The sequence below is a fragment of the Excalfactoria chinensis genome, chromosome 9, assembly GCF_039878825.1.
Source record: "Excalfactoria chinensis isolate bCotChi1 chromosome 9, bCotChi1.hap2, whole genome shotgun sequence".
Taxonomy (NCBI): Eukaryota; Metazoa; Chordata; class Aves; order Galliformes; family Phasianidae; genus Excalfactoria; species Excalfactoria chinensis.
The window spans coordinates 13,767,513-13,782,363 of record NC_092833.1 but is presented as its reverse complement, the minus strand read 5'-3'; the positions used below and the strand labels follow the sequence as shown (position 1 = coordinate 13,782,363).

The window sequence follows — 14,851 nt, the reverse complement described above, 5'->3', positions numbered from 1 at the left end:
ATTCCCCTGGCCCTAATCAATGCAATATATTTAGCTGGAATATTTCATTTACTCCAGACTTGGCCACGATTTCCATTGGTTACAGTGAGAGTATTACTTAAATAATGAAGCAAAAGGACCTCATGCATTAGTAAGCCAAAATATGAATCCATGCTATGGTAATAGCTTCCCCTTCTAATACCCTGTAAGGAGCATCTGGAAAAGGAAAAAGGACAAAAAGCTTTATAGAAAAAACTCATTTTGTTGCACTCATGAACATCTTAAGCAACTCCACAGAAGTTTTCCGGATTCTTTTTGAGAAATACCAAAAAAGTAAAATGTCAAAAATAGACCAATGGTAGGCAAGATTGCAAAGCATTTACCCATCAGTGCAGAACGCAAAATAACAACTAATGCTTAAACACAAACAAAACAGTATCACTCCCATACTTCTCACAAGTACATTGATTCCACAGTTTGCTTCCCCACCTTAAAAGAAATGCTTAAAAATTCCCTGCAAATATAATCTCAAGTTACCAAAGGAATCATTGGAAGAAAAAATAAAACAACCAAAACAAAAAACCTAACAAAGACATTTTAGCAAGAGCTGAAAGGAAAACCTAGTTTGGCTTGTCATAAAAATAAACAAAGAAATCCATTGACTGCACTGCTGGCTTTTTTTTTGTGTGTGTGTGTTTTTTTTTTTAGGGGGGGGAGGTGGAGCTTTTTGCATCAAGGGAAAGAAAACAACACATCCGTGAGAGGAAAAACATTTTCACAAATATATTAAATATCATTTCTGATCCAAAAGCAAAGTGCGATGTAGAGTTTACTACTTAAACAAAATAGCCTACATAATGCCTTAAATACTAACAAGTCAATTAGTGGTCAGCACAGTAAAATAAATATGAAGACATTGATTTATATTCTGTTTCTAGCAGCAAAGATCATTAACCTACTGGCCAACGTGACAGTTTCACAGAAGTTCTACTTCTTGATTTTGATACTTTGATTAACTGGAGAAAATGATTTGCTGGGTATGGAAAATAGTACTGCAGCTGCATGGTATCCTTCCCATCCCACACGCGTTCTGAACAATAGTCTGGAGAACAGCTTTCACAAAAAAAAATAAAACCACAGTCCATCCTGCTTCTCATTCTGGAAAGCATGAGTTTGGATTGGCTTGAACCCTGGTGATGATAGCAAGGCGTTTGTAATCAACAGTTTCCTGCACTAAGGGGGAGAGTGGGACATAGCACATTTGTACCAGGAGCTAACGTCAGATGGAGCAAAATGAGTCCTGACACTTCCAGCAGTCACTCAGTCACAGGACATAAACAGTCACTGGAAATGCCAAATGAGGAGCAGGTCGCTGGGCTGGGAGCAGAAACCCAAGCAAAGAGGTGAACAGCTGATTGTAAGCTATTTGGAAGCAGACCAAAAAAAGCCTTCTTGGTCCTCATGATAAGTACCTACAGCTCCCCCAGCTGTTACTTTAAAAAGCGTTGGTTTTCTGCTACTAATTGCAGCTTGTGAGAAAGATCATGCTTTAATTTACAGCAAGAGGATGTTTAGCTACAAAGCATGGACCATACTGGTGAAATACTTGGGGTAAGGCTGATCCAGCTCCTTCTGGCCCTGCACGCACAGTGGTGTCAGACTAGGAAAACAAAAGATGGGCAAAAAGGAAACCAGTCCTTTAACAGCAAAGGATGAAGGGAGAAGGTTGACAGGAGATGTTTGCAAGGGGAATGCTCTTCAGGGTTGCAAAGGTGAACTGTGGGTTGGATAGCACAGGAGAAACAAACAGCCTGTCAGAACTGCCTAGTTAGTGCTCTTCAGTCTGGGCTCCTGTTTTACCTCCTAATACATTCCTGTGCACAAAGCATATTTAATACAGCTTTGCAGAAAGGAGAAGGAATCCCATTCAAGAGGATGTCCACTGCCCTGCCTATATCTGCACAGCAAGAATCAGCCTGGAATGATGCAGACTGCTTTCAACTACTTTGCAAGAGCTCAACTTGCCAAGATACAGGAAAACAGTGCTAATACTGCGCAGCTAACTGGTGCTCAGATAGCTAGAGACAACAACACTCAGTTTCTGAGAAGAAGCATTCCCTAATGAGCAGCCAAGTGAGACAAGCCTTTCCAAAGTGGACTAAAAAGATTAATAAAAACTACCTAGATTTTTTGTTTAGTCATTTTTCATTTTTTAAGGCAAGCAAATAATCCTTCTGGAATGCAAGAGGCAGGATCAGAATGGCAAAAAGAAAAAAAGGCAGGGTTGGTTACCTTCAATATCATGCATTGGTAAAATTTATCCCTGCTAAAATGCTACCGAAACTGACAGAGCTGCACTTAATTCAGTCTACCCATGGAGGAGTAAGAGAGAAGGCACGGACCCTCCTTTACCCCCTTCTTTGCATCTGCCACCACTGTACAGCTGAAGCAGTGCTGTGGAGAACAACGTCCAACAGGGTTTAGCTACATGCTGCACTTGCCACTGAAGTTAATGTTACAGAAACATTGTGAGCCAGATTGCAATCACATCTCCTCACATCTACCTAAATGGATAGAAGAGTGCCAGCCCTACTTCTGCTCTTTATCCCCTTTCCACTTTTGCTTAGGAAAATTAAAACAGACACATACTCTTTTCTGACATTTAAAAAGATGCTTGAAAAGTTTTGTGATTACTTCTGCATGGCCAAAAAGTTGTACTCGATCATTACTGTTGACATTTACACCCTACCTAATCTTAGATTTCTATGGTCCCTAATTGGTGAAATCCATTTCAAGGATGGAAATAAAACCCAGTTTGAGATGGGAAAAGAAAGACGGTGAAAAAAGTTCATCTAAAATTCATTTCACCTCTTCTCTTAACATCCCTTTGGCTTTTTCCAGGGAATGGTGTGGAGGTGGAATACACTAACATGTACTTCCCAAGGCCCAGTAAGCCCTGCTCTCCCAAAGCAACAAAGCTGCAGGCCAGGCACTAACACTCTCTTCTACATCAGTATGCAAAGAAGTTACAGCTGACAGTTCCTTCCAACCTATCTTTAACCCTACACTATCCAAAAAAAATCAGAGCATAGCACATCCTACCCAAGCAGGTGTGCTTTCCAATTCACTTCATTAAGCCACAGAGACTTACACAGAGGGATGAGCTACACCCACAGTGCATTAGAAGTACTTGGTCACAATGCCAAGAACTCTTTTTCATGTTAACTGTTTGGTAGAAGAATATTTCTGGATGTGGCTAATCAGCTGATATCTAATGTTAGATGCTCAGAGAGAAATCTGCATTACAGAGAAAGGAGTAAGAGGCAAGACCCTCCTAGGTAGAGAGGTGTGCACAGCCTTTCTACAGGCACATGAAAAGAATTTACTGTAGGCTGTAACAAGAGCCACAATTAGCAATTTGTGGACAAGTACACCCCTAACTCACACATTTACAGGTCCCATTCCTGCCCCTCTTTTACAAGCTGTTCAGAGATTGACTCTGCTGGAGAGATACATTCTGGAGCACTACTCTGTGGCGTGCAAAGAGGGGAACAGGCTTTGCATGTGGTTCACCCATGCGGCAGAACCACAGAAGTTTCCAGCACTTCTTGGGCTTTGCATATTCATGCAGAAGGCTGAGAAGTCCCCTCAGCCACTCAACACAATGAAGAGCCTTAGATAACTAGCAAACAAACATCAAAAACACTTCATGTCCTGCACAGTGTCATCCTGCCAACTACGATAGAACAAAAATTTAACCATACCATTGAGTTTGCAGGTGTTACATGTATAGCTCAAGAGCATACTCCTATCAAATGGAGCACAAAGCAGGGCATGTGGCAAACAGCAGGCGAGAGACAAGCTGCTCTATTTGCAAACTACTACCAAGGGTGGTGCGTCATTGTACATAGCCTAAGTTCTCCATCTCATTTCTGTACCGCTGTTCAGACACCTTGCTTTTATGTTGCTTGCTTTCTAAATGCTGCCTGAACTCCATCTCCTCGCTGGCCCCAGCGTTGCACATGGAACAGTAGAACTGGCCACTGGGGGTGACACACATGGCCAGATCCCGAGGAATCCTCTGACGAGAGCGGGGATTGAAGTAGGGACCTGAGGACACAACAGAAAAGTCCATTTATCTATTTAAAAAAGCTGGAGGCACCTCATTGACAACTTCAAGTCCAACAAATACACAAAGGGAAGACACAGATTAGCTTCTTTAATTGATCATTTAAGTGATTAATCAATTCTTTTTTTTTTTAATCACCTAACTCAAGAATAGGAGCAGTCTTTTGATTACAATAAGCTGTCTAACCCAGTTTAAAATCATCCCAAAACGACATTGATAGAATTTTAAAACATAGACTTTTCCAAATGATAACGACTAAAATGATAAAATTAAACTAAGCTTCACCAGGAAGCAGGGTTTCAACCAATATGTGCTCATAATGCAACTTAAAATGAAAAAGAGAAACAGATGCTGGACTGGACACTATAAAAAACTCTACTGTTGAAAAGGAAAAGTTAACATCTAACACCTGAGAAAGGGTTCTAGGAACAGATGGTCTTAGAGGGAGGCTAACACACGTTCTCATTCTGGACAGAGGAGCGTACATACAGGTTGCTGTGCTACAGTAGGTGTCAAAGCATCTGGTCTCTTGCCAAGAAAATAAAGCAGGAAAATTGTCACCATTTAGTGCAGCCTTACAGACGGGAAGGGCAGATGGTAAATTAAGTTACTAACAGAGAAAACAGAATAACAAGCAGGCTGACGAAACAAAGTAACTTTAGCAGCTGGGAAAATATATGCAGACAAGAAGAATCAACAGAGCTGGAACCAGCTCCTTTAACAACCTGTCCCTGCTAGAACAGAGCTCAGAAACAGAAGAAAAACAAGTCTGCTCAACATTCATTACTATTCTAAAAATACAAGAGAACAGATGCAAACTTCTGATTACCTGTGCTGTTTTGAACCGTGTACGTATTTCTTCTGTTCTGCATCATCTTATATTCATTCCCTTCTTTCCTCGTTCTCCGTTTGCCTTGTTCTGATCCATCCCTGAAGATTAAACAAATACAAACAGCTGCAATTCAGAGTTTTCTCACAAAAAAGACTGCCAGAGATACTGCCACATGCTTTCAGCCTGAGTGTGAAGTTGAACAATACCTACGAGAATGAGTTATTCTGTGCTTCTGCAAGACGCAGCCGTTTGGCATGATTTTTCCCCTGGTAGTGAGCCTGTGCCACAGCTGGAGAACTAAATGAGGCATCACAAAGCTTGCAGTAATCATTCTCTGTGGCCAAGATCACTCGGCCACCTGGTTTACTGGATCCCATCTAGCAGCAAAGGGAGAAACATAATGCGAAACAGAAAGTTAAATTGTTGCAATACTTGAATCACAGTGTCTGAGACCAATATCACCTCTGTCAGACAACAAGAGCACTGGAATAAAAATGCTGGGTTGGGACATTCCAGTGCCTCCCCAACTACTCTTACAAGGAGAACTTAGTTTTCTTGGCCCCGGCTTTTCACAAACCCTTCAAATTCCTTGAAGTCCATATAAATTCCATGCTTCAGATGGAAAGGAAAACAATCTGAATAAACACTCTGCATTTCTTCAACAGCCACAGAGGCTTGATTACTTCACAGCAGTGATTTAACACCTCTATTCCTGACACCTGGGAGCCAACAAATAATGACTTTCACACTGAGGAAGATTCACTGAAATGTAACAGCACTCCTCGCTCATGTTTCCAGTGCAGCTGATCTCTCCACAGTATCCTGACGATACTGAAAGGTAATAGCAGTAACAGCAGCTGCCAGATTTCTTAGACTTGCCCTTCAGGTGCAAGGACACCCAGACCATGATTTCAGAGAAAAGATGCAGCCCCACATGATGGGCTTCTACCATTGGAAACAATCATCAGACAGGCATGCTGACTGGGACAGCAATGAGGATCCCTCAGTGTTTGAGCATCATCCACAGAAGAGTGCTCTGTAAACTGTGCAGTGGCAAGAGACTGATACAGCCATGTCACTGCGGCACTTCCAAAGTAAAGTTTCTTTCATGTCTTCGTGGAAATTGCAAGTTTACAGGCTTACACACAATTTTGACTCATGAGTTAGAACACAAATCCTCACAAGGCTTTTTATTGCCACAGACCATTCTCTCTGCCAAAAGAAGCAGCATACACCCCAGCAAGTACAGCACCTACGTACCACCACCAAGGACAGGACTCAGAGCCCACTTAAGACCCTGATTCCGTTCTGTGTGCCACAAGCCATTTTACACAGGGTTGAGTCTCCCTCTGGTGGCTCTGACAGCACATGTAACAATCTGCTTAGAGCAAATGCTTCCCACTTTCGTACTGACAGAGGCTTACAACTTTTGGAGGTGAGAAGCATAACTTTCATCTCTGCTGCCCAGCTATGGCTCTCCACACTTTCACGTACAAGACACAAGTTAGCTGCTAAGCCCCCAGACAACCAGAAGTCTAGAAGAACAAAGCAAACCTTATCTCTTTTGCCTCTAACACATCTGAGAGCAAAGGGATTTGAATCACAGTGACGCATCCCTCTGCTCACCCTGTACCCAGGAATAACCACTGCAGAAGGAGCAAGAGGAATTACATAATAATCCTGGACAATGGGTGCAGAAGCACCTAAGCATTTTTTCCACATAGACTTCACTAACACAACAGAGCTGTGATTTTGCAGGGCAGATCCACACCCTCATGCTTAAATCCAGCTACAGCTGTTTTGTTTTATACCTGCCTTTAAACAATCTTAATCTGCAGCACATCAGACTTACAAAGGAAACAAAGTATTTGCCATGCAGAAATAGACTATTTCAAGTTCAAAATTCTGCTGCAACAGCAGATTGCTATCTGTTTCTTCAAAGGAAAGCAAACAGCTCACAACAGGCCATAACCACCTTCCTGTGTCATCATCAGGAAAATTCTTTCCAAACTCCTGCAGTAATCCTGAAAGCATGAGACCTAGTTACTCTTATTGGAGGTTAGGCTGCAGGCAAACATCACAATCTCAGTCACCTCCCCATGCCTTACCTGAGCTGGAAGGGAGACAACCTGAGGTGGCACAGACTCAACCACATTACTCATCCTGGTGGGTGCCGGACAGCTATTGGCAGCATAGTAATTTCGGAGTTTCTTACTGTGGTTTTTACCCTGCAAAGAGAACTCAATCACTGTCCCAGTAACAGTATCTTACAGTGAATGCAAAACAAGACAGAGATAAAAAGAAAGAAATGGCCAGGAAGACGGCCCCTCAGGTAAAGGAACCATCACTCAGAAAGCAGCAACCCTAACCTCGAGAGATTCAAACATCCCTCCTTCTCTCCCAAATGCTCACCAGTCAGCAAATTAAGCCTAATTTTCAAACAACTTTCTAAAAGAAGTAAGGTTACAATTAGTTCTTCAGTCTGTTTCCATTTCACTTAAGGACAGCATTTTGTGTTTGAGACATAAAATGTTAAATGTTTTTTGATAAGCCTGAGCACACACATTTATTTTCACGAGGCTGGGAGTATGAGATAATGCAAGAAACCAAAGAGAGAGCCTTCCCCAGAGGCAGCCCTTAAATGAGGCCTAAGAGGTACAGCCAGGCTCCACCACTTCTGGTCATGCAGCTGAATTGACTTCACCGGTTTTCCCAGAGCTGACCAGGTCCGTTCCCCAGATGCTCAACCAGTGGTTCAGCCATGACCCAACAGTTCCCATATTCTGTCCAAAGTACATCAGAGAATTTGCATAAATATGGCCTCCAGCAAAGCAGTGGTGTGTATAGCCTCGGGAAGGAGGCAGTGATAAGCACATGGTAGCAGACTCTTTCCTAAGGGCACAGCTAGTTCCAGCAAAAACACCTGTCCAGGCCTTACAAAAATCATGTTTGTGGAATCATAAGTTGAATTTCACTGGGAAAATGTAGAGGTGGGAAACAGGTTGCACAAAACAAAGAAAATGTATTTATGTCTACCTTCCTACTCATGCTGTCTTAGTAGGATTTCTCTGCCCGCATGGACAAAATTTTGGTGATTTGATCCTGTCATCATACATTAAAAGAAAGCTCTGCAGCTTATCTGGGCAACCAGCAAATTCAGCCAAGGTGAAGCCGTGTGTGTATAGTAGTTCTAGACACAGCTTTCAGTCCACCAGATGTTGCAAAGGTAACTTTAGATGAGTTAACTCAGATGATGCGTGTAGCCACCTCAACACAGAACTCAAAACCCAATGCAGGTGCAGCAGCTCTGGAATCTGAGCCCCCTGCTACTCTGCTTACCTGGTAATGAGCCTGGGCTTGCTGGGCTGAATTCAGAGTGACATTGCAGAGCTTACAGCACAGAGGCTTACATAGTTCCTCCAGCATAGGGTCCTGCTCCACCACCTTTGCAAGCTCTTCGTCTTGTGCGTGATAAAAGGAAGGCCCCAGTCCAAGAGATTTTGGTGGGGAGAGTGGTGAGGTGGCTCTGGGCCTTGTAGCCACTGACATAGGAAGAGATGAAGGTTTCTCAGGAGGAGGAAGAAGTCCTGCTTGCTGTAGAAGAATCATTGGCCAAGAAGACTGTGGGCATACTATTTCTGAAGGATGAGGAGTCCTCTTCCAATCTAGACAGAAACAAAGACAGAAACACTGAAACAAGTCACACTAACAACAGAGGGGACAACTTCTGCAATTTTATTGCCTCTGCTTTATGCCTTTTTACAATTCCAAGCAGGTATGAAGTCAACTTTTAAGAACAGCAGCATGACAGATAACCAGGGCAAGACATAAAATAAATGCGGGTATAAGAAACAGACTGTAACCTGAAACACGGCTGTTAGTACCGCAGGGCACCTTTCCCGACACATGAAGATTCCTCATAGAACCTGACTCAGAAGCAGACCCTACCACAGCATACACACCCCACTGCTCCATGACTGCTAGAAGATGTGATGTCCAACACACAAGGCAAATAAAGCTGTGCTAATAGGAATGAGAGGGACATGACCATTAGCCACATCCTCTTCTGACAGCCTAAGGAGAAGATCACTATCTAAAACATAAACAAATACTACAATTCATAACTACTACATGATGCTACAGGATAACCTAAAAAGAACATAAACCTTTCAAAGCAGATTTATATTAATATGGAATACATCTATGTCATCCAGGTAATCACACAAATATTCAGAAAAAATATTCTAAGGTTAACTTTTCTCATCTAAGTCAACAACAAGCAGAAGAGAGGGAAATGACATGAGTAGATCTCATACACAATCATTTCTCAAGCTCCTCCACAGTCTTGCGGAATGACCTTGAGCTACTTCTCCATGTTTCCTTTTCTGTGTATAACCTATGCAGCTACTGTACCTTCTCCTTCTACAAAAATGGAGTGCTTATCCCATATTAACCTTTATTCTATTATTTCTCAGTTAATTTGAGTTCTTAGAACTAATGTTACATTTCCAACAAGGGGTTCTGAGAGGCTTATTTAATTAAAGTTTATAAATCACATCTAAAGCCCGGGATGAACATTCCCAGAATAATGCAGAGCAGTGATATTATGAATTGAGGCACAGCTACTTTTTTTAATGTCTTATTAGCTTCTTATCATAACAAATCCCATTCACTATTACCCTGCAGTAGACAGCTGCATTATCTGGGGTGACTGTGGATCACTTTTAGCTAAAGCTGCATTCATAGCAACCATGTCTGTGCTGTGGACTTTGACTGTTAACGCAAACAGCGAGCCACATGTACACCTTAAAATAGAAGACTTCTGGAAGATTGTGGGAAAGGTAAATTAAGTGCCACCTAGGAACTTTGGTTCTGAATCACATTTGAAAATAGAATTTGTCTTCAAAGGTATTTAGGAACCTGGAGAAGGAAACAGCATTTATCTGAGATAACTTCTGGGATTTTCAATCTGCTAGAATTAGCAGGAGATAAATACTGTGTTGCACTCAAGCCCTGGAAAATCCCAGCTGATGGCTGCATTTTTAGATCCTCTATTACCTTTGAAAGTCTGACCCGATGAAGGTTTATGTTCCATTAGGAAAAAATGAAAACATGGGGTTAAAACCCTCAGGTGACATAAGCACTTCTGGAATTGTTATATCTAAATAATATGAGATTGGAGAAAGTTCAATTACTACTATAACTACAAGTAGGAACAAAAAAAAATCAGCAAGAAAGTAGAGCATGCATTGCCTTGGGAACAAGCCTTTGAGTCAGTAATAGGGCCAATGAAAGCTTTTTGTTTTAAACTGCTCTCCACTGTCGAGACTTTGCAAAATTCCAGGAGGGTGTGAACCTTACACAAATCAAAACATGACCATAAAAACAAAATCCAAAACAGCTTCGAGAGAACTAAGTGAAACAGAGTGAAACAGTATGTTGTACAAAGAACAAATGAAGAACGAGCATCGTGTAAACCAGCCATCAGCAGGCCAACTTCTGCACGGCCACCCAGCTTCTCTCCAACTTCTGGCATGGGTTATGCTAGAAAAACAGAACTGTGGGAGAAGTTTCTGCAACTAATACTTTGTAGATAGCATAACTAATTTCAGTTGTTCTGACAGCGGAACCAGTTTGCATCCACAACAGTTATCACACCAGTGACCTCTGGAGGCACCTTACATCAGCTATGCAAGTAGCTAAGCACGACATTAAACTTTAGAGTTTTACTTCAACATCGTAATGGGCCTCTTACCTTAAAAAGAGAGTCAATTATAGATAAATACTTCAGAGAGCAATGTAAAGCAACCTACAGTAAATGGCAACCAGGACCCATCTGCTTAATTTTGCATGAGTGTTCATTGCATCACATCTTCCATATGCAAGGCTAGGATATCAAGCACAAGGCAGGACTCTGCTTAAAGGATCAGCATCCACAGGGGAAAAAACATAAAGCAATACTCCATTATTTATAAGGTCATTTGCTGTTCCTCAAAGTAAACAGTACTCTGAAGATAAAGTTAAGGCTGCATGGGCCATTTTAATAATCAGAACTTCTTGGCTTTGCACATACAACTCTGATGTTCTTCTAAAGGTGATTTATCACTACAACTGCTCTAATTACACCGTTTTCCTCCTTCCAGACATTATTCCAAAGAGATAAAACCACTGAGTTTCATCTTATTTATATGCCCTTTCAACATCCCACTGCTGGTCGCTACAGATACCTGTCCAGAAGTTCAGACACTGAGATTTCTCATTTCCACTCACGCAAATAAGCTGCAAAATTCATTATGCTCACAAAACAGTAAACGAGTAAAGAACCTCTTTTGTGAGAGAGCTGTGCCTTGGCCGTAATTGTGGGCATGGACACCCTGTGACCTTCCTCCACAGACAGAGCTCACAGCAAGATGCATACATGACAAGGAATCAGTTTTTAAACGCACGGGGGCAATTAAGAATAGCGATTTATATAAACCATGATAAAGCCGTGGGTTGTCTCCCCAGAGCAGCAGAGCTTTCCTCCCCAGCCGGTCTGTTTCCCAGCACGCTGCCAGCGCTTCCATCCTTCCCAGAGAGCCCGTTCGGCCGCAGCCCTACAGAGCTTCACCCGAAATGCACCGTGTCACGCTGCAGGGACTGACCACAGCACAAAACAAACGGCCGAACCACTCGCATCGCGGGACGGGGCCCTGTACGCCAGGATTCTACGATTCAACCCAGACAAGGACGCACAGGCGCTATAGGAGCCCCCACATAAATCTAGTTTAAACCAAACACGGCTACACAGACCCGAAGCACAGCGGCCCTCCCACTCAGCACAAAGCCCCGCGGCACCACGCGCTGTGTGGAGCCGCCCCAGACTCGCACCGCGCGGTCCCCTCACCACCTCCCGCGGCCCGCACGTACCGGGCCGGAGCCGCCACCACACGCAGACCGGACCGCAGGAAGCCGGCGCCGGGCACGGCGGAGCCCAGCTGCAGGAAGTGAGGCGGGACGGGGCGGGCACCACGCGTGCGCGGCGCGGGGCTCGGCATCCCTCGCCATGGCTGCGGCCCCGCGCTAGGTGGCAGCATGGCGCCGGCAGCGCGACGCTGAGCGCCCCGAGGCCGCGCCGTTCTTCATGACGCCTCCCGATGACGTCACACCGCGACCGTCCCGCTCCGCTTTCTCTCAGCCGCGCATGCGCACGGCGCGCCTCCCCCGGCTTTCTCTCCCCCTCCCCTCTCACGCCCCCGCGGTTCCACTTCCGGCGGGCGGCGCCTTCCCCGTCCGGGGTCAGGCCCCGCTGCCTTCCTGTTATTGCCGCTGCGGGAGGCGGCTCGCTGGGGGTGGTGCGCGGACTGCGGCGCCGCTTCCGCCAGTGCCCGGGAGGAGGCGGTCCGCCCGCTCCAGGGTCCCGCGGGGCGGCGCCCGGGGGCTGCGAGGAGCGGTGGGACCACGGCCCGGCGGGGGAGGGCGCGTCCGTAAGGTGAGTGAGTGAGTGAGCGAGTGAGCGAGGCGGCGGCGCGGCCCGCAGGGGAAACGCGACCCTCGGGTGGGGCGATGCGGCTGCTGGGGCGTGGGCTGCTTCGTGCTGCTCCGGGCTGCTCCGTGCGGCCGTGGATCGGGAGCAGCCGAGCGCGTTGTGTCGGTGGGTGGTGGCTCTGCGTGCCGTCCCGAGGTCCGTTTCTCGCTGATGATGAACGCGAGAAGGCGGCTTCTTTTCAGAGATCGGGTATTTATAGGCTGTTAGTGGAACTTCTTTGTTGCTCTTCTGGGTGTTCCTCGTATTACTACGGTATAAGAACTAGTGCTGCTGGTGCTGATCGGAGTTTTTACCATCAATCGGTTTTTTTGGGGGTGTTGGTTTGTTTTGACGGCGTTAAGCATTTGTCTGCACGGAGATCGCCCCGTAAACACCACGTGTCTGCAATAAGGCGTGTTTAGAAGCGGGCAGTGTGGGCTGCGGGGCTTTGCTTGAGGCCTTACTGCAGGGAGCCTGGTGTGATAAACTGATTCTGGGATCTGAACTTCTCAGTGTTGTAATAGAGAATGCTGAATGCTGGACTGTCACTGATCTGTACCCCTACGTCCTTAGATTTAAGCTGTAGTGAGTTTCCAGATTCACCGTGCTGGGAAAGTTGTTCACTTTTGTCAACATTATGGGAGTTGTTCTTTTCACAGCTAACTTATAGGGATGTTCTCGTAGCTTTGCTTCAGTTCCTTCTATGCTATAATGCAGTGCAGTAATCAAAGTCCAGCTTTCGCTGTGCATAAACAACATGAGTGCCCAGGAATATTCCAGTCCTCTGGATGATGGGCTTTAATGCTTTATATACTGCAAGGAACTCATTGGATAATTTGTTCGGAAATAATACTCAGTGTGAACATAAAATTTCACAATAAGAAACATTGTTCTCCAGCAATAAGGTCTTCCAGAGCAGCGATTTGGAAGCGTATTATAACAATGTCACTGTGAAACCTCACATCAACAAAGCTCATAGTGTTTGCAGGGGAGTTGGTGAAACCGCACAAGTCTGCCTGTGATCTGGGAAGTATTGTCATTGTCATTAAGACAGGAAATGTAGCAGCTTCAGGAGCTCAGCTGGAGTTCTGCTGGAGCAGGTGCCCTGAATTTCAGGGGTGTGAACATGATGCCATTCTTAGCAACTTGGAGACAACGCTTCTTGTTTTTCAGAGCACTAAGCCCAGCCCACAGACCCACGCCCAGATGTTTTAGCTGTTCTGCTGCTTCCAATTCTCATTCCATTTGAATGGCAGAAATGTATTGCTTTTTGTTACAGCTTGCTTCCACTGATAATGAAACTGAGTGTTTTGGTTTCACTTTGTTTTCTTTTCTGGAGTATTCTTTGGAAAAGGTGGTGTAACCGAGCTGTTTACAAAGCAGTTGTGCTTTATTGGAAGTCATAAAGCAGCTCAATACCTAGTTAACTGTTTCTGTGCCAGTCAGAATTAACTGCTCTCTGGAAACAAGTGGGGAATAGTTGCTTCTGGGCTGCTGTTGTTAGAAGTTGCTGGAAGATTTGGAATAGGATTTATGCAAAAGCAAGAGTTTCATAGTTTCACCATCGTGCTGTTTCACAAAACCAAGTAGGCTGTAGGAGCTTTCCAGGTACTGGAAGAAAAGAATACCTTGGAAAGGTGTTATCATGTGAAGAACAAACTTCTTTCTGAAGCTGCAGTTGTTCCTTGTGTTTAAATGCATACCGTGCTTGCTCACGTGTCGTAAAGTTTTAAACAACATCAATAGCCATAACGTTACACTCAGAAAGAGATGCACGATCTGTTAGCTCTGGATGACGGGGAAGTAAGGCTTTCCATTTATTTTTAACTTTGATACTGAAGAGGAAACGTTCTTTTTTTTCTCTCATGATTTATAACCAGAGCAGGAATATTAATTTAAAACCCTCTTTGCATTATTTCAAACGTTCTAAAACTGACTTTTATTTTATTACTTACGATTTTGTAACTATTGGAAAACATGTGAGATTTAATAAATCTCCCAGATGAGGAAAAATGGACCACGTGTGTTCTGTGCGTGTAAGTGAGGTAGAGGAGGAGCATTAGAGAGGGGAAGTGTTTGTTCATCCATCAACTGAAGGAACAGGCTGATGGCGTGAAGTGTAAGTCAAGGTAGGAGTTGTTCTTACATCTTTTCCCGCCTCACGTTCTGTGCTTTTAGGAGTTTTGTCTCTTCCTTTAGAAAAACAGCCCTCTGGTTCCTCCAAGTGATGATACTTGTCTTAAATTGTAACTAGAGGTACAAGAGGCAACAAAAGTATTTGTGGTATAACAGGATGGATTTTTGTTTAAGTTGAATGTGTCCTGGCAAATAATTGTTACAAATTTGTGTTACCCTCATCCATGTGGGAGGGGTGCAGAGAGAGAACAGATTTGTTTCTTTTGGT

At 44.2% G+C, this 14,851-nt stretch overlaps 2 protein-coding genes across 5 annotated transcripts in view; one reads left to right on the top strand and one right to left on the bottom strand.

The window, feature by feature from the left end:
* Positions 1 to 337: 337 nt before the first annotated feature.
* Positions 338 to 12,096, bottom strand: ZMAT3 (zinc finger matrin-type 3). The gene is made up of 6 exons (XM_072344539.1): positions 11,850 to 12,096; positions 8,280 to 8,605; positions 7,049 to 7,168; positions 5,151 to 5,317; positions 4,938 to 5,038; positions 338 to 4,089 (listed from the first exon to the last, which is right to left on the bottom strand). Exons 2-6 carry the CDS (start codon positions 8,547 to 8,549, stop codon positions 3,878 to 3,880), a joined length of 870 nt encoding a protein of 289 aa, XP_072200640.1. The 5' UTR covers positions 8,550 to 8,605; positions 11,850 to 12,096; the 3' UTR covers positions 338 to 3,877.
* Positions 12,097 to 12,277: 181 nt separating this feature from the next.
* Positions 12,278 to 14,851, top strand: part of PIK3CA (phosphatidylinositol-4,5-bisphosphate 3-kinase catalytic subunit alpha) — a 36,764-nt gene continuing 34,190 nt past the window's right edge. For 3 of the 4 annotated variants that reach the window (XM_072344523.1, XM_072344520.1, XM_072344522.1), the window contains exon 1: positions 12,278 to 12,411. The gene's annotated coding sequence lies outside the window, so the exon portion shown is untranslated. Of the gene's footprint in view, positions 12,412 to 12,465; positions 12,604 to 14,851 lie in introns of those variants that run through there. The other variant, XM_072344524.1, reaches the window with a different exon arrangement.